General features: G+C 42.6%; 1 protein-coding gene across 1 annotated transcript in view; it reads left to right on the forward strand.

The window, feature by feature from the left end:
• LOC129823986 (receptor-type tyrosine-protein phosphatase N2-like) overlaps nucleotides 1–19811 on the forward strand; it is a 191577-nt gene that overhangs the window by 30524 nt on the left and 141242 nt on the right. The window contains exons 3-12 of the mRNA XM_055883207.1: nucleotides 3246–3365; nucleotides 9026–9149; nucleotides 9898–10042; nucleotides 11014–11386; nucleotides 12071–12183; nucleotides 12389–12560; nucleotides 12863–12909; nucleotides 13973–14137; nucleotides 14493–14710; nucleotides 16503–16589. Of these exons, the coding sequence (XP_055739182.1) occupies nucleotides 3246–3365; nucleotides 9026–9149; nucleotides 9898–10042; nucleotides 11014–11386; nucleotides 12071–12183; nucleotides 12389–12560; nucleotides 12863–12909; nucleotides 13973–14137; nucleotides 14493–14710; nucleotides 16503–16589 (1564 nt within the window). The remainder of the gene's footprint in view (nucleotides 1–3245; nucleotides 3366–9025; nucleotides 9150–9897; nucleotides 10043–11013; nucleotides 11387–12070; nucleotides 12184–12388; nucleotides 12561–12862; nucleotides 12910–13972; nucleotides 14138–14492; nucleotides 14711–16502; nucleotides 16590–19811) is intronic.

Consider the following 19811-nt stretch of genomic DNA (forward strand, 5'->3'; position numbering starts at 1 on the left):
GGGAGTACCATACAGCCTCAGCCTGATTATCCAACCATTTGGATCCGTTATGGGTCTGTTCTCGACAGTTTACAAGGTCCAGAAAGGTACATTAGCAGGCTACTCATATGGTGTATTTTGATCACACCATCTCTCCCCCCCTTTAACATTATACATTAACATTTATGCCAGCAGCATACCACCCTGCATACCACTACTGGCTTGCTTCTGAAGCTAAGCAGGGTTGGTCCTGGTCAGGCCCTGGATGGGAGACCAGATGCTGCTGGAAGTGGTGTTGGAGGGCCAGTAGGAGGCACTCTTTCCTCTGGTCTAAAAAATATCCCAATGCCCCAGGGCAGTGATTGGGGACACTGCCCTGTGTAGGGTGCCGTCTTTCGGATGGGACGTTAAACGGGTGTCCTGACTCTCTGAGGTCATTAAAGATCCCATGGCACTTATCGTAAGAGTATGGGTGTTAACCCCGGTGTCCTGGCTAAATTCCCAATCTGGCCCTCAAACCATCATGGTCACCTAATAATCCCCACTTTACAATTGGCTCATTCATCCCCCTCCTCTCCCCTGTAACTATTCCCCAGGTCGTTGCTGCAAATGAGAACGTGTTCTCAGTCAACTTACCTGGTAAAATAACGGTAAATAAATAAATAAATTATCCAACCGGGGGCGTTTTTAACCAAACGGAAGCAAACAGCGCAAAATAGGTCGGTCCCTCCCCGTTTCGTTCTGTTTGCTTCCGTTTAAGAAACGCTTTGCAACAGAATTTGCGTAATGAATACGCCCCAGTTTTTTTGGTTTCTGTATTTTACATTCAGCAAACAAGAGGAAGCTGTAGTAGTAAATACAATGCTCTAAATAGGTGTACAACAAGCTGTTGTAGGCATAGTCTAGCTTTTCCTGGGACTTCAAGAGCTAAACAGTCATTATTAGGAATAATATGAAATATCAGGCAGCCTAGAAAAAGGAAGAGAACATCTTGTAGGCATACAGATAGTACGGCCATCCACATGGACTGTTGTCCTCCCCATTCGGTAGCAACTCCTCCAACACCAGATTTAATCCATTCACTTTTTTCCCCATTGTGGAACCATCTCCTTTCGACTCAAAAATTCCATTGAACGTTTATAGACTATCTTCAGCAGACAGAGACTGCAAATAAACCCCTACATTATTGTGAAGATAACTTTTTTTTCACGAGCTATGTAATTGTGCGACGCCATGCTTGTTGTTGCAATAAATCACAGAGGTTTTTGGTGCTTTCAAGACAACTGGGAACTCAAAAGAAAAATGTATGTCAAATCATGACGTCAGTGATCTTCAAGTCGGAAAGTCGGAGCTCTAGAAAGATGCTTGAGTTTCCGACTTTGAATACCGAGTTGGATGACGGTTCAAAACGATTTTCCCAGTTGGGGCTATAGTTCCCAGTTATCTTGAACGCACTGAAGTCAGAATAAGGAGATTTCCTAATTCCCAGTTGTTTTGAATGTGGCATTTCTACCAATGTTCTTGTTGAAGGAAAAAGGAAACCGCACACTACTCTTGATAGTATCACTGATATTTAATAAGCTTACGTATCGGCCTCACGGCCTTCGTCAGAGCTTTTGTGATTTAAAAAAATTTGCGCCCTTATGTAGACCTGGCCTACCCACATCCGTTCTTGTTGCAGGCTAGCTTCCCATTTCATCACTACAAGCGCTATTTGATTAGCCAGATACGCTACACGCCCACATTCTGGATAAGCCAAGCACAAAGAGGGACTGATCAAATACTGATATTTAATCGATTACAAATTACATGAACCTCCCCTGGACTAAATTGCTTTAAAAAAATCACAACAACAAAAAAGCATCCAGTCCCTTACCAACATGGACCATTTCCAACATGTCTGCATTGCACCATTTGAATTGGATCTCACTCAACGATGGAAGTGATATTTGTGAGCTAAAAACAATGAAGAATTCAAAGATTTTGCAATGCAGTGTTACTCTACTGTCTCACATTATGCTATTGTGCAGTATTATGACAAAGTCTGCGTCCCAAATGGCAGCCATAGGGCTTTGGTCAAAAGTAGTGCACAATACTGTATATAGGGAATAGGGTGCCTATTGGGATGTATACACACCAATAAGTGTTGGCTTTCTAATCTTGTCTAGATAGTGGGTTGTTGAAATATGAATCCTGCTGTATTTGTTCCACAGAGTGCATCACCCCAGAGCCCATTGGTCACAGTAGAGCTCAGGGGCCCAGTTGCATAAAACAACTTAAGTTAATTTTCCCCTTATCTTTTCCCTTGGTTTCCTTAACTTTAACAATGGAAGGTGCACAATCCATGGCTACAAAGCTAGCTGGCTAGTTAGCGATGGCTACTCTGTAAACTAGCTTGACATACTAGAAAGTAATAAAACAAGTTGAGAAAAAGTAACTACAAAAACATAGTTGTTTATCTTCTGAAGCAATTTGTTCATCCTGTTTATCCTGTTCTATTTTGCTATCTCATAAAACTAAAGCGAGATCTTTTTGATGGAGACTTTTAGTCAGTGAATCAGGCCGTCTCCATGGTAACCAGTTACTCTTTCTGCCATACATGCCTTCAAACTACCGTAAAACCACTTAAGTATGATTTCCTTACATAAGGAAATATTTGAGGGGCTCTATGCAACATTCCTTAAACAATTCCCTTAGGTAAGGGGAAATGATTCCTTAAGGGAAACATTTAAGATGTTTTATGCAACTGGGCCCAGGCCCGCTGATATGGAGAGAAGGCTAGATGAACCTTCACTGATAACGTCTCTCTATTGATGAGCTGGTGCTTATCATCATGCTGATAGCATCCCCTCTAAAGTGAGAAGCATTATCTCCCATTGAAGAATATCTAAATCTCTGACAAACGCTGCTTTAGCAAGGTTGGTACTGAAGGGAGAATGTTGTGCTTCTTGGTGAGAAGCTTTTATCAAAATAAATACTTTTAAAAAAGGCAACTCATAATAATGAATTGTATCAAAGTATTTTTATTGGTACCTAACATTATTACTGTTTGTAGACTCTGGGTGGGGAACATGAAAGGCAGACTTTAGTAGTGGTCCTTTGTAGCTCAATAGGTAGAGCATGGGGTAGTGGGTTCAATTCCTGGGACCACCCATACCTAAAAAGTATGCATGCATGACTGTAGGTCGCTTTGGATAAATGGCATATACTGTATATTACCATACTATACAGTATGTTCCTGACTCTCTTTGTCGTTCTTTCCCCAGATGGAATGTTCGGGAGGTGTCAATCCACACCCGTTCCGGTAGCAGAGGTGTATACGTATGATGTGTCTCCATCTGTGGTTCAGCGCTTCAGGACTCTACTGCAGAAACTCACCCACAGAGGTAAGTACAGTACAGTACACCAACGCTACCACTACAGTTTCTGCTGCTGCTGCCATCACTATCATCCACCCCTGAGTCATTAGAGTATGTCAATGTAATGTTGCCTGGCTGCCCAGAGTCCTTGCTCCGGCCAAACACTACACAACACTCACGGATGTTTGTTTCTTCTCCGCAATGAGTCAGGATCTGAGTACCTCCCCGACACCTTCACAGAATGCAAACACATTCTGGACCGTCTGATTGGTCCAGAAACCGATGGGTTGGGCCAGCGCCAGAACATACATTGGTAAAGCGGCAGTTTGAACGCTTTGATACAGTGACGGTCGGTGCCGTTTAAGATGAGGGAGGAAGATTTATTTTTATGAGCATGGCTTTATTTCTGTTACAGCATATTGGATGACTGTTGGATCACCCAGCTCAATGTAACATCGATAGGTTTAAAACGAAAGTTTATAACGTTGGTGCACATTTCGAGAGACAAATTGGAGTAATCAAGGTGACAGACAGTGACACATTCAATACCACCTTGCACACTCTTGCCTGCATCTAACTGATCTAGGGTGTAGTCATTACAAACAGTTGCAGAAATTTGTTTCTATTGGACAAATTCAGGTAGGTCTATCCCCGTTTCGTTCCGTTTGCTTCTGTTTAGGAAAAGTTTTTCAACAGAATTGGTGGAATGAATACACCCGTGATCAAATCAAATCATATTTTTTGGGTCGCATTCATATGTTTAGCAGATGTTATTGCGGTTGTAGCGAAATGCTTGTGTTCCTAACGCCAACAGTGCAGTAGTATCTAGCAATTCACAACAATACACAAAAATCTAAAAAGTAAATGGCATTGACTAAAATACAGTAGAATACAGTATATACATATGAAATCAAATCAAAAATCGAATCAAATCAAACTTTATTTGTCACATGCGCCGAATACAACAAGTGTAGACCTTACCGTGAAATGCTTAGTTACAAGCCCTTAAGCAACAGTGCAGTTCAAGAAGAGTTAAGAAAATATTTACAAAATAGACTAAAGTCAAAAATAATAATAAAAAGTAACACAATAAGAATAACAATAACGAGGCTATATACAGGCGGTACCGGTACCGAGTCAGTGTGCGGGGGTACAGGTTAGTTGAGGTAATTTGTACATGTAGGTAGGGGTGAAGTGACTATGCATGGATAATAAACAGCAAGTAGCAGCAGTGTACAAAAAGGGGGGGGGGGTCAATGTAAATAGTTCGGTGGCGATTGTATTAAATGTTCAGCAGTCTTATGGCTTGGGGGTAGAAGCTGAGCCTTTTGGTCCTAGACTTGGCGCCCCGGTACCATTTGCCGTGCGGTAGCAGAGAAAACACTTTATAACTTGGGTGACTGGAGTCTCCTTACTGTCAGATGCCGAGCAGTTGCCACACCAGGCGGTGATGCAACCGGTCGGGATGCTCTCGATGGTGCAGCTGTAGAACCTTTTGAGGATCTGGGGACCCATGCCAAATATTTAGTCTCCTGAGGAGAAAAGGGTGTTGTCGTGCCCTCTTCATGACTGTCTTGGTATGTTTGGACCATGATAGTTCGTTGGTCCAAACTCGACCCGCTCCACTACAGCCCTGTTGATGTTAATGGGGGCCTGTTCGGCCCTCCTTTTCCTATAGTCCACGATCAGCTCCTTTGTCTTGCTCACATTGAGGGAGAGGTTGTTGTCCTGGCACCACTAATGTAGTTGGGTTTTTGTGTGGATCATATCAGGTACATTTCGTAAACCTTTAAGCATAACCTTAAAATTCATCCACTGACTTTTATTCCACAGACAAAGGTATACTGACAACAGATTTTCTACAGAATATGCTAGAATGCCATGAACTTCACACCCCAGACTGTGCTTGGCATAGAGTGCTGTAATGACCATAAATAACCACCAGAGGGTGATCAATGCCTGTGTATCATAGACCATACATGCTGTGTATTCCATCCTCCCAACAGCAGTATGTTATTGATGTATACAGACAGAAAAAATGTAAGGACATGTTCATACAGCACATGAAGAGCAAAATTGCAGAAATGGAGAAAGACATGACTTTTGAAGTTAAATCCTATTTTACACAGCCATCAAGTAATCATGTTTAATAGTTACTGAACAATTGAAAAATTATAATAGTTGTTTTATATAGATCAAATACCTTATCCTCTAGCAAGCCCTGGAAATCCACATACATTTCTAGAAATCAGCTCTAGACGGGCAAGCTACATAATGATATTCAGATTCCATAGTGCACAGTGCTGATTAATTTTATCAACCTATCCAGCTGAAATGAAAAATGCTAATAGGTTATTTATCCTTGCTGTCTGAAAAACCATTAGGGGAACAAAACTGCAAAGAGCATCTGCATTTCAATCCCAGAACAGAGCACAGCAGAGCAACACGATGAGCAGAGCAGCACAAACCTAGAGTGCATCCCAAATGGCATCCTATTCCCTACACAGTGCACTACTTTTGACCAGATCCCTATGGGCTCAAAAGTAGTGAACGATGTAGGGAATAGTGTGCCATTTGGGATGAAGAACTAATGGCCTCGGAATATTCAACATAACGGCCACCACTGCCTCTGCTCTGACCCTCCAAGTGCTGGCCGGATAAAACAACAAAACAGAAACACCTCCATATTTTCAAAGCTACCAAGCTGCCTCTTGTTTCTCCTCATCCCAAAAACATAAACCCTGCTGATGGAGCACAGCATTATGGGGCTTTAACTTAACACTGAGGTTTTCCAGAAATCTTGGTTGGGAGACTCCTGGATGTCCTGCTTATCCCTCATGATCGGTCATGATTTTCTGGAAAAGCTGGAAATTTGGGGAGTAACTGGAATTTCCCAACACTATTTCTGTTAAATCAGCCCCATAGTTTGTACGTCTAATACCCTAACCCTGACCCCCTCCTTCTCACAGCTCTATCTCTGTTAACCCCAGATGCCCAACCAAGCGGACCTGTTCTTTATGTTCCATTGCTATGGACCCGTCTCGCCTGATGGTTGTGAAAACCTAAGCTGTGTGTGAATGTCTTGGCGGGGGTTACCGTTAATCAAGCTGCCGTGCCACATAACGTCTGCTCCTGTGAAAACACTGCCTATGCTCTCTTCTCACACAGAAAGCCATCAGGGCCCCCATTAAAGCCATCATTGAGCACAGTTATTTTCTGTGTTTGATAGTACTCTGTGTTTTACTGAGCAAGGCACTGCTCTGAGAGGTGTGTGGCAGGCAGGCTAAGCAGTAGCAGCAGACAGCAGTATGGTGGATTCCGAGTGTTCTATGTGTTCAGTGTGTTCCGCTGCTCCTCCCTCCTCAGGCTGTGGTGGATCTAGTGGCTGGCTGGATTCCAGAACCATGGACTCTACCTTCTGTGCTCCGCTCAATAGCATCATGGGACGCACCCACCACCGAGAGATCTGCATTGCTTGATGCTCTCATCTGGTAGCCATGATAGCACATTTGCATACCTAAGTATGTAAAAAGGAGAGATCATTTCAGACCACTGTGCCCATATCGATCCATACTTTTATTCCCTGGGATACTTTACTGATATATATATATATATTCAGTGCTTTAAAAATATATATATTTCATCTAATTCAGCTCGTGAATATAGTAAGTCCCTATTAAGTGCCAAATAAAGTAACATGGTTGACTGTAACATGGTGGACGATTTTGACAGGACGAATTGAAGCTTGTTGTGTGCAACAGGGTGTGGCAATTGAATGCAAGCTTCACAAAAAAAATGTCATTGCTAAAACATTTCTAGCATGTCTATCTATGCGTAACAGGGCTGATGTGTTATGCTCAACCCGTGCAGTTTTCCACCACAAAATACCGCAAAATGGCCAAAAAGAGTAGTACCAGCTCACCTGCTTTTACACTTTGACTATTAGATTAGATTATTATTATTTAAACATTTTCAATAATTTATATTTGGTTTGAGGTTGTTAATTAAGTCATTGAAATTTAGAGCTATTTACCTTTTAAAATATTGTCCTAGTGGTACCAGCTGTGTAATTTACTGATGGTCCCTAACTAGCCCCGAAGGGATATCAAATGTCAAACCAAATTGACCATAAGCATTACGATTGGGTCGAGTGTATCTGCGCTCCGAATTGATGATTACTTGGGTGCTGCCAGGTGTGGGCATGTGGGCAGGATTAAAATAAACCCAACCCACGGAAAACTGTTACCGTACCGTTCATTCTGTGACGTACATTTTTTTTCTTATCCTCTCGCAAATGACCAAAATTATCCTATTTACACTTTATAGTAAATTTTGACACTAGAATAAATGTTTCTGTCTCATATGGATGCCATATAGGCCATTTTCAAAACAAGAAGTTGCTTTTTTAGGGGCAATACCTCTTTAAAGGGTACTTCATTTAATATAACAGGCTTTTAACATTCAATAATGGTGTACAATTTCTACTTAAAAGTTACACTCTTTTTGTGGAACGACCCACATGCCTTCTTGGGCAAATGTGATTTATGCAAGCCAAGCATATCTAGCCAAAATGCTCACTTTAAACAGTAAGATGCACTGTGCAAAGTGATAATGATGTCATTGCAGATGCTATTTGCCCTGCATTCTAGTGTTGCTTGTATATTTCATGGATGCTGCCTCTCATCTGTGGAATGTCTCTATTAAATTGTTCAAGTGTGCGTGGCCATATTCTGGGTTACATTTGGTTCCGCCAGCCCATCTGGTGTTGGCACCAGTCCTCAGTTCTGTTGCCAAAATGCGCTGTAGTTAAAGGAACAGAGGGGAATACATATGTGGCTGATGATGTCGCCTTTAGCCTTGTACACCTACTAACATGATGAAAGAATATTACAGGATGAGAAGGACTTAGGATATGTCCCAAATGGCACCATATTACCTTGATAGTGCATTACTGTTGACCAGAGCCCTATAGGGAATAGGTTGCCATTTGAGACACACCCTAAGTCATTCTCATCCTGTAATATTCTCTCAGCACGTTAGTAGGTGCACTAAAGTCTACATGATGAGAGCCACATATGCATTCTCCTCTGCTTCTTAGTGAACTTTGACCTTATCCCCCAGGGATAACATTTTTAAACACCTCTTTCTCTGTTTCCCTTTGAGATTAGTCATATGATGCAATAAATAGTACATGTTCAACCACTTGAAGAGTTCATTACCAAAACACTAAATCCACCAATGTTTCACCAGAAATGATTGCTTATGGGTACCTTCATGTCTGTGTAAAATATCACTGTTTTTGGATTTTCAATTAATAGATTTTAGGTGTGTATTAAAATGTGTTTTCTGCAAAATGCTATGTACCCAAGAATTGTTCTTTAAACAAAGCTAATTTACCAACATGTCTGAAAATAGATATACTGTGTAGCATTTTGGAAAGAAACTCTTCAATTGTTCTAGTCATTCTATACATTCTGAGTGTTCCTTTTGATGTGTTGTGTGCAGGGTTGAACTGGGAGGATATAACATTTATTATCAGACACCTCTTACGGTAGTCTCTTCTCCTAACCTGTCTTTTCTTCCTTCCATTGTTTGTCACATAATGAAATACATGCTCAATATATTTATATTAGCTGGTTCTAGTATGACATTATAAGTGTTATTCCTGTTAATGTGTTATGTTCCAGGGTTGACCTGGGAGGATGAGACCGCCCAGCAGATCCTGTCCAAGGAGCTGTCTAAGCTGAGGAAGATCCCCTACAGACGCCTACAGGACTCCAGCCCCCCTGTCTACAGCAGCAGCAAATCCAGGTCACTGTTCTTGGCAGGCAGCACAATCCATTACACATGTGCATTCACACATGGACCAGTGGTGGCTGCTGAGGGGAGGGCGGCTCACAATAATGGCTGGAACAGAACAAATGGAATGGCATCAAACACATGGGAACCATATATTTGATACCATTCTACTTATTTCCGCTCCAGCCATTACCAGGAGCCTGTCCTCCCCAATTAAGGTGCCACCAACCTCCTGTGACACGGACACACACCTACAGACAGTCAGGCATGCACGTACGTATGCACACACACACACACAAACATATATACACACACACACACACACACACACACACACACACACACACACACACACACACACACACACACACACACACACACACACACACACACACACACAAACATATAGTGCAGACCTCAATAGGACATTGATTTACGCTTCAGACTCCAGGAGGGCACATGCAATGGGATGACTGATGGGCTACAGTATCTGCCCTGCCCACCACTGGTTTAGGTCTGAATGGTCTAGTCTATCTCTGGATAGTCCACGTTATCTGTCTCTCTCTCTCACTCTGTTTCTGTGTCTTCATGTGTCTCTTTCTGTCTCTCTCTCGTTCTCTCATTCTCTCTTTCTCTCTCTCTTTCCGTGTCTTCATGTGTCCCTTTCTGTCTCTCTCTTTCTCTATCTAGTTCTCGCTGTCTCTGTCGCACTCAGCCACACCACTCATTCTTACTCTCTACCTCTGCTTGTCTGGTCCAGGCCCTCTACCCAGGCTATGGACCCAGGAGACCGGAGGATCAAGCCAGTGGAGGTGGAGCTCAGTAGAAACCTCCAGAACTACCTGCAACGTCTGGGCCTCCTTCCCCAGGCCGCCTCCCCCGCCAGACCCAAGAGCCCCAGTAAGGTGAGGGGAGCCACTGACCATCCTCAGGCCCCTTCAGACCCCTCCTTGCACCTGCTTTAGCCTGCGATGAGCTGCTGGACCATGTTTTACTTCTACATGCATGGACATCTCTATATACACACACACACACACACACACACACACACACAAACACACTCACAAACACACTAATGTACATACATAGACACACACAAACTGACACAGCGGGAGCTGTGGATCATCTTTAGTACTCTGTATCATTATCTATCCCACTTCTGAAGGTTGGTGAATGAATGGCTGTTGGTTGATGATTGACGGGGATAGTTTCCTGCTGGATTATTATGAGGGAGATAATGCCCACCGAGGGTTCAGGAGTTCAGTTCCTTAATTAATAACGTCCACATGATGGGCTCTGTGTCATTTTTGTCCAGGGGGGTCACCAACATGGCCTAGCTGAATGAGAGGGCCAAACCCCTGCTGAGGGCCAGGCATTGAGGGGTTGGGAAGGGTACCCCTTTATTTATAAAGGATAGGGTTGATGGGAAACAAGGGGGAGTTGCCTTTTGTTTAAGACGAACGTGCGGGAGATGGATGGATCTTGGAATGTTGTTGACCCATCCCTATACTGTACTTCAATAGTAGATCATATAGGCTTATTTTACTGTTAACATTATCAATTAACCTTTCATTTGATGCTGTTGTATTACCTGGGGATTTAAGTGAAGCACTAAGTAAAGACGAACACATTTGTTTATTTGGTCACGGGACTTGCAATACCAGGATAGTGGGTTCCATTCCCGGGACAACCCATACTTAAAATCTATGCATGCAGGACTTTAAGTTACTTTGGATAAAAGGGTCTGCTAAATGGTACATATTATTATTATATATGATTTGGTAACGCTTTCTATGAAGTATGTGTATTGTGCTTTATAATGTCATTTATGATGCCTTATAATACACTTATAATGTGTTTATTTATTATCTTGCAGAGTGACCGTTACCCATCTGGGGTCTCCTCTGACTACTACTGGCCAAAGTCCCAGGGAGAGGGAAACTTCTCCCCACTGACGTCCTTCCAGCCTCCCTACCAGGACAGATCTTCTGCGGGGGATGGAGACCTCCTTGTGGCTGCTCTCAGACACTATCTGTCTGGGCAGGTACCATCTCAGACCGGGGTGTCCACCAATGGCCCGGTCCTGCCCACCCTTCGCCTACGCCCCTCCTACAGCAACAGTATAGACAGTACTGGGCCTAAAGAGACCTCTCAATCTCAAACACCTAACCTGGACAGACCTCTACTCCTCCAGACAGCTGGAGCCAGCCAACCCTCTGCTCCCAAGGACCCTCTCAGTACAGTGGATGGTATGTGCCTCATTAAAAATGCTTTTACTGTACAAGTTGTTCCTCATTATTTCACTGTGAACAGATGATCACCATTAGTAGTCATGTATGCATCCACTGGAAATAATGGTATAGCATGCTATTAGTTGTTAAAGGAATAATCCACTCAAAATGTGTTTTATTATTCCACTGTTGATACAGTCCCAAAATGTTTTGCATGTCAGCAATCAAGATATAGAACTTTCAAAACGCTAATCGTCACTGCCGGTGTCATGCATTTAGTATTTCTGCCTGCTTGAACGGCAATAGCTGAGATACACATGAAAACAGGAAATGTTTTCGATGGAACATCTCTCAGAGATGCACAAAAACGATATAACATTTGAAATGGGTGAATCTTCCCTTTCTGTGCAGGAGGGATTAGGAGAAGGGGGATGAGAGGAGGGAAGAGAAGAGGGAATGAGAGAGAGGAAAGGTTAGAGTACCTATGTCAATGGTTGTGTCTCAAATGGCACTATATTCCCTATAAGGCACTGCTTTTGATAGTACCCTGGTCTATAGTAGTGTGTTATAGGGAATATACTTCCATTTGAGATGCAACCATTGATATACTGTAGGTACTCTCCCATAGTTTTAACCCTTCCTATCTCTAATCCCTCTTCTCTCCTCCTCTTATCCCCACTTTTCTTCCTCTCTCCTCCACAGAGGTGTTCATCCAGAAGGTTCTGAAGAATGTGGGCAGACACAACGTGGACGTGGACGACCTGAGTCCTACAGACCTGGACCAACTCTCTACGCTGATCACTGACGCCCTACAGGTAAAATAATCAATAACATCTTGATACTTTTCTTCTTGCTGTAATGCTCCCACTTTTCTTACTAGCTTTCATTTCACTGATTTAGCTGATTTTTGAGGAAGGTTTTACTTGGAATGAATGTGAAATGTGGTTGCCTAACCTAGCTACCTTGTTGAATGCGCACTGTCTGCAGATGTTCTGGATAAAATAATACATGTAAATGCAGGTAGTGGATCAAGAACATACCCAAGCCCAGTCCAGAGCAGGACCCAGAGACCTGGGGGAGGAAGGGAACGAGGGGCCTGAGGAACAGGAGGAGAAGGAGGAGAGTGTCCCTCCATCCACCACAGAGAAAACGGCTCCGGAGAGCACTCCAGTAGAGGAGGCTGTGGTCCAAGGTACTCAACCCTGACCGACTGGGAGGAGCCCTCCATCTGTAGTATTATCCTATAGTTCTCTCCAACACCTTTATCTGCTCCTTGTCTATCGATGCCAACTTCAGGGTGACTGCTTCAGATGGGCTGTTCTGTTCATTTTAAATGCAGTCAGACTTACTAGCAAAAAGAATCCGCTGAAAACGGTGAAAGGGAGAGTATACTGTATCTGCATGTTATTTGAGATATGCAAAGTTGGTGTGCTTTCTGCTTAATATTATTCTTGTTGTCAGTAAACATAGTAATTCTGTGTAATTTCCTGACAGAGCGACAAATGGAGGGAGACAGAGAGCCAGCAGACTCCAATGACAAGGTACCACATTTGGACTCTTAAAGAGATAAATGGTTTGAAAGCTGAGTGTAAAATGTCAAACGGAAGACTTACATTCCAAACGGTAATTTTATACTGTGTGTAGGGTATCAATCATCCAGATAAGATGTTTTTCAAAGGGAGTTTAGTAATTTGATGCTACATCTGCAATGTAGACAGTAAACCAGTTGGTATACACAACTTAGAGAAGAAGTCGATTTTTTTAAACTGATTAAAAGCTTTTCAAGTGTTGTATTGACTGATTTTTCATCTGAGAAAGTTGATGCTGTCAATTTGCAGTCCTATCTTTCAGATTATGATTATTGACTTGTATCCTATCGCTCCATGTATTCTTAGACTTTGATGAGAGAAGCAAATCGCCTCTTCTCCTCTATCAAAACAGTTCCTTTATTCAGTACACAAGTACTAGAAAATATTTGTCTCATCATAATCAAGATGAGAAAAAGCCATGGGGCAATAATTATTTGAGTCGTATTTGTTCTCTTTCTGAGATCACCATGACTTGGGATCACCATGACTTGGGATCACCATGACTTGGGATCAACATGACCTGGGATCACCATGACTTGGGATCACCATTGACTTGGGATCACCTTGACCTGGGATCACCATGACTTGGGATCACCATGACTTGGGATCAACATGACCTGGGATCACCATGACCTGGGATCAACATGACTTGGGATCAACATGACCTGGGATCAACATGACCTAGGATCAACATGACCTGGGATCAACATGACCTGGGATCACCATGACTTGGGATCACCATGACTTGGGATCACCATGACCTGGGATCACCATGATTGGGATCAACATGACTTGGGATCAACATGACCTGGTATCACCATGACTTGGGATCACCATGACCTGGGATCACCATGACTTGGGATCACCATGACTTGGGATCACCATGACCTGGGATAACCACGACTTGGGATCAACATGACTTGGGATCAACATGGGATCACCATGGCCTGGGATCACCATGACTTGGGATCTCCATGACTTGGGATCACCATGACATTGTTCTGTGTTATTTCAGCCCCAAGATGCCGGCAGCTTATTTGGCAAGCTGCTGGTGTACCTGGATAAGATTGAGTCCCCAGCCCAGAGAGAGCCCCCAGGCTGGGCTGGTGTGGGTGCAGGGCTGGGTGAGGGGAGAGGTGTTGGTCTGGAGAACGTACATAGTAGGACCACTCAGGCTGAGGTGAGGACCACAATGAGTAAGGGACTAAGTACAGAGGTAGACCAGCTTCAATATTGCAGATCGATTGTGGCTTCCATCAATGTAATTATCTGCATAATTTCCAATTCCCCATATAAATAAAACATTTTTTAAATATATATATTCCCCCCCCCCCTCCCTAACTCTACCATCCCTCCCCTAATTGGAGTAAACTAATGGACAACAACACTTAGGTTTCTACTTCTAGATTATACATACTAAATACATTTTTGTTGTTCAACTTTTTTGTTTAACCTCAATTTCTTTAAATGCATTGTATCCACATGTGTGGTTGAATTGTGTTTTTAAATGGTCAAATAAATCGAATCAAATCAAGGTGGCGGTGCAGAAGAAGTCGACCCACTCGACGGACATGGAGGAGGTGGCTGCCGTGGAGGGCTGGATCCAGGCAATGGAGCCTCCTGCTGCCAAGGTGGTCTACCAGGAGCCCCATAAGAAGAAAGTGAACGTCCAGGAGCTGCAGCTAGATGTCAAAGCTGCTGTGGACACGAAGAAGACTGATGATGACTACGGTTATGTCATCACCGACACTGAGTGAGTAGTGCCTGTCATAAACAATGAATGAGGCAACCACAGCTAATCAATCAATGTTCTACAGTATGTCTTTATGGAATTGCATTTAGTACAGTACAAAGGAGTCTTTTTTTAGTCCAGGGTCATCTGTGGTGAATTTACAGGTGTCAACATGTTGCATTGCGTCGCTGTCTGATGAAAACGCATGTATTTCTTTACATTACATTTAATGAAAGCAGTAACTCCCCTCAATGTACTCTGAACATTTCATGACTCTGGGACCAAGGAAATGTATTCAAAATAGCTTCTGAAGTCTCATAAATGTATGTTTGTTCATATATGGTAATTTTTCTACATTTCCTGAAAAGTTTCTGTTTTGGAGATGTTTTCATCAGACAGCGACGATTGGGTAAGTTTGATCAGTAGCAACAATTTGGCTCCATTGGTGCAGTTCTGTTTATACTTTTGATGGTCTTTTTGTTTTTGTTTTGAATAAGCATAGCTGAAGTTGCTGTAAAACCAACCATTACAAATGGAGACAGAAATGTGTTTTAGATGCTAGACAACCAGAGGTCTACTGTGACCCTGTGTCTGCCAACAGAGATGTTCTCATTACTCCACTCCTGCCCCCTATCCAACCTGGCGGTGCCCTGCATTTCCCAGGAACCATTTTGAAAAGAAAACATTGGCATTTCTCATTCCTCATTTTAACAAAGTGTATGTGTCACTTTTGTGAAAGTAATTCCATGATGTTTCAAAAAAGTATTTTACTCGCGCTGTTTGACATACTGTATATTTTAATTTATTACCATAGATTATTTTAAGTTTCAATACTGGACTCATTTATGCATGAATGTTTATCATTCATTTATTTAGTATTTGCAATTTTATTTCAATTTATCAAGACCATACCCCAGTGTGGTATATCATATGCATGTATAATAAACATCTTACAAGCGTATCATTCAGTAAATATTAGATCATGATTTGATGGTGTTCAGGTTCAAGTCCTTCTCCAGGGCACAGAACCCACAGTCCATCAGGCCACGCTGTACTGGTGCCCATGTCCCTTCACTGGGGCTGGGGATGGGGGCTGTGCTGCTGCTATCTTAATATATAAAGTCTCTAGAATTCTTGCTTTAATCTCCATACTCCTGTTATGTGATACACTAGGACAGTATGGTTTATAGCTCTAAACAGTATGGCTTATCACCACCAACAGTAGGAAATATAATCGAGGATACTGAGACATGTACTGCTATACTGTACGCACAGTAGCCTGGTAGCAGGTACTCCTAATGGCCCTGGTCAAAAGTAGTGTACTACTACTATGTATAGTAGGGAATAGGGTGTCATTTGGGACTCAGACCCTATAAGCTATAGGCAGGGCTGAACTGAACCACTGTGGTGTGGCTACACCATTACACCTCCTCACCATCCCATCTGCACCTCTCTGTCTGGCCTGTAGTCTGAGAGAGGGCCTGTGTATCAAATTGCACCCTGTTCCCTATATAGTGCATTACTTTTGACCAGGGTTCTCTCCCTCACTCCCTTCCCCCCTCCCTCCTCTCCTCCCCCTCCCTCCCTCCCTCCCTCCCTCCCTCCCTCCCTCCCTCCCTCCCTCCCTCCCTCCCTCCATCCCCCTGACCTCCGTGCCTGTCTCCCCACTCATGTCCCCATTCCTCTCTTCTGTGTGTGACAGGAATGTAATGTGTGGGAGCGCTCACCCACACTTAACAGGCTTAGGTATCAACTCTGTGGGGACCTTTAGGAGAAAGGCCAGTATTGATGAACTCTATTTTTCTCTCCACAGCGCATTGCAGACTGATGAGGGCCTCCACTTGATGGAGATTCTGACACGACGCGCCAAGCTGCAGATGACTGACTTCCTGGAGCTCTCGTACGTATTTTTGGTGGTGATTGTTTTATAAATCTTTCACACACTCAATACAAACAACAACCAGTACAGACCCAACCAACAGAGTCAACACCACTCTTGTATGTATTTAACCTTTTTATTCAACTCTATTCATTTTTGGTTGCATGCTTAAAAGGCATGACTAGATTTTCCTCAGAAAGCTTATACGATTCAGGGCAGAATCTAAAATGGGCATCTTTAAATAGTAATTCCCTGTAGCAGGTACAGTGCATTCTGAAAGTATTGAGACCCCTTGACTTTTTCCACATTTTGTTACGTTACAGCCTTATTCTAAAATGGATTCCATTGGTTTTATTCTTCATCAATCTACACACAATACCCCATAATGACGAAGCAAAAAACATGTATTTTTTATTTTTGTTAATTTATTATAAATAAATAACAGTTATCACATTTACGTGCACCGGGCCTCCCACTCCCTTTTCTATTCTGGTTAGAGACAGTTTGCACTGTTCTGTGAAGGGAGTAGTGCACAGCGTTGTACGAGATCTTCAGTTTCTTGGAATTTCTCGCATGGAATAGCTTTCATTTGTTAGAACAAGAATAGGCTGACGAGTTTCAGAAGACAGGTCTTTGTTTCTGGCCATTTTGAGCCTGTAATCGAACCCACAAATGCTGATGCTCCAGATACTGAACTAGTCTAAAGAAGGCCAGTTTTATTGCTTCTTTAATCAGGACAACAGTTTTCAGCTGTGCTAACATAATTGCAAAAGGGTTTTCTAATGATCATTTAGCCTTTTAAAATTATAAACTTGGATTAGCTAACATAACGTGCCATTGGAACACAGGAGTGATGGTTGCTGATAATGGGCCTCTGTACGCCTAAAAAAATCTGCCATTTCCAAGTACAATAGTAATTTACAACATTAACAATGTCTACACTGTATTTCTGATCAATTTGATGTTATTTTAAAGGGTAAAAAATGCGCTTTTCTTTCAAAAACAAGGACATTTCTAAGTGACCCCAAACTTTTGAACGGTAGTGTACATAAGTGTTCAGACCCTTTACTCAGTTCTGGGTTGAAGCACATATGGCAGCGATTACAGCCTCGAGTCTTCTTGGGTATGACGCTATAAGCTTGCCACAGCTGTATTTGGGGAGTTTCTCCCATTCTTTTCTGAAGATCTTTTCAAGCTCTGTCAGATTGGATGGGGAGTGTCGCTGCACAGCTATTTTCAGGTCTCTCCAGAGATGTTCGATCAGGTTCAAGTCCGGTCTCAAGCTGGGCCACTCAAGGACAGTCAGAGACTTGTCCCGAAGCCACTTAGCCCCAGTCTGAGCTCCTGAGCGCTCTGGAGCAGGTTTTTTAAAAAGGATCTCACTGTACTTTACTCTGTTAATCTTTGCCTCGATCCTGACCATTCTCCCAGTCCCTGCTGCTGAAAAACATCCCAACAGCATGATGCTGCCACCTCCTTTCTTCACATTAGGGATGGTGCCAGATTTCCTCCAGATGTGACGCTTGGCATTCAGGCCAAAGAGTTCAATCTTGGTTTCAACAGACAAGAGACTCGTGTTTCTCATGGTCAGAGTCGATAAGGTGCCTTTTGGCAAACTCCAAGCGGGCTGTCATGTGCCTTTTTACTGAGGAGTGGCTTCCGTTTTGCCACTCTACCATAAAGGCCTGATTGGTGGAGTGCTGCAGGAGTGGTTGTCCTTCTGGAAGGTTCTCCTATCTCCTCAAAGGAACTCTGGAGCTCTGTCACAGTGACCATCGGGTTCTTGGTCACCTCCCTGACCAAGGCACTTCTCCCCCGATTGCTCAGGTTGGCTGGGTGGCCAGCCTTAGGAAGAGTCTTGGTGGTTCCAAACTTCTTCCATTTAAGAATGATGGAGGCCTCTGTCTTCTTGGGGTCCTTTAATGCTGGAGACATTTTTGGTACCCTTCCCCTGATCTGTGCCTAGACACAATATTGTCTCGGAGCTCTACAGACAATTCCTTCGACCTCATGGCTTGGTATTTTCTCTGACATGCACTGTCAACTGTGGGACCTTATATAGACAGGTGTGTGCCTTTCCAAATAATGTCCAATCAATTGAATTTACCACAGGTGGACTCCAATCAAGTTGTAGAAACATCACAAGGATGATCAATGGAAACAGGATGCATCTGAGCTCAATTTTGTGTATCATAGCAAAAGGTCTGAATACTTATGTAAATAAGGTATTTCTGTTTTTTATTTTTAATACATTTGCAAAAAATTCTAAAACCCTGTTTTCACTTTGTCATTATGGGGTATTGTGTGAAGATTGCTGATTTTTTTATTTTATTTAATCCATTTTAGAATAAGGCTGTAATGTAACAACATGTAGAAAAGGGGTCTGAATACTTTCCAAATGCACTGTAGATAGGTAAACATCCACTGAATAATGCAGACTGAAGTGCAGAGCAGTGCATGGAGAGAGTTTATACAATATACTGTAGAAAAATACCTAAAACCAAACAGCTATGTTTTAGGTGGCAAGTGCACCATGTCATGTCAAACGTTACCTGAGGGGCTTAAAAAACTTTTTTGCCAAAAATAAATGAATATAATAAAACAGGAACACTCAAATTATTTAAACCGTCTAACAGGTTGAAAGCCTAAGAAATGCACCCTTAGTGAGAAATAAGATATCCAGGGACACTTGTCTTATTCTTATTCTGTAAACATTCGAGCTGGAGGGTGAAGATGGGGAACTTGCTCATGCACATTATTGACATGAGGCGCCATATACTGTTGAGTCGTGGCTGCAATCATTTATTAACGAGAATGAACTTTTCATGAACCTCCCTCTCTTTCTCCAAAATCGTTATGTTTTTCCACGCAGGTATCTGACTTTGAACACCACACACTCGCGCACACGCACACATACACACATGCAATGAGGCTTTTAAAGCCATCCACAACAGAAATGAGAATCTACTGACATACTGTGATGGTCTGTGTGTTCAGTGGCATCTCTTTCAAATACTCTCACCAACAGCTACTCTACACACATTTGACATACAAATGCACAGCTATATATTGCACCGAAGCACATTATACAAAGATGACATTCAAAATAACATCAAAGAGAAAATCATATCCACGTTCTATAGAAACATGATGCCATAACATGTCATATGTTTACTTCCCCAACTGTCATGCCCTGTACCCCACAACTACACGCAGCTTTACAATGGGCCACATTGTTCATGA

The sequence above is a fragment of the Salvelinus fontinalis genome, chromosome 26 (genome assembly GCF_029448725.1).
Source record: "Salvelinus fontinalis isolate EN_2023a chromosome 26, ASM2944872v1, whole genome shotgun sequence".
Taxonomy (NCBI): domain Eukaryota; kingdom Metazoa; phylum Chordata; class Actinopteri; order Salmoniformes; family Salmonidae; genus Salvelinus; species Salvelinus fontinalis.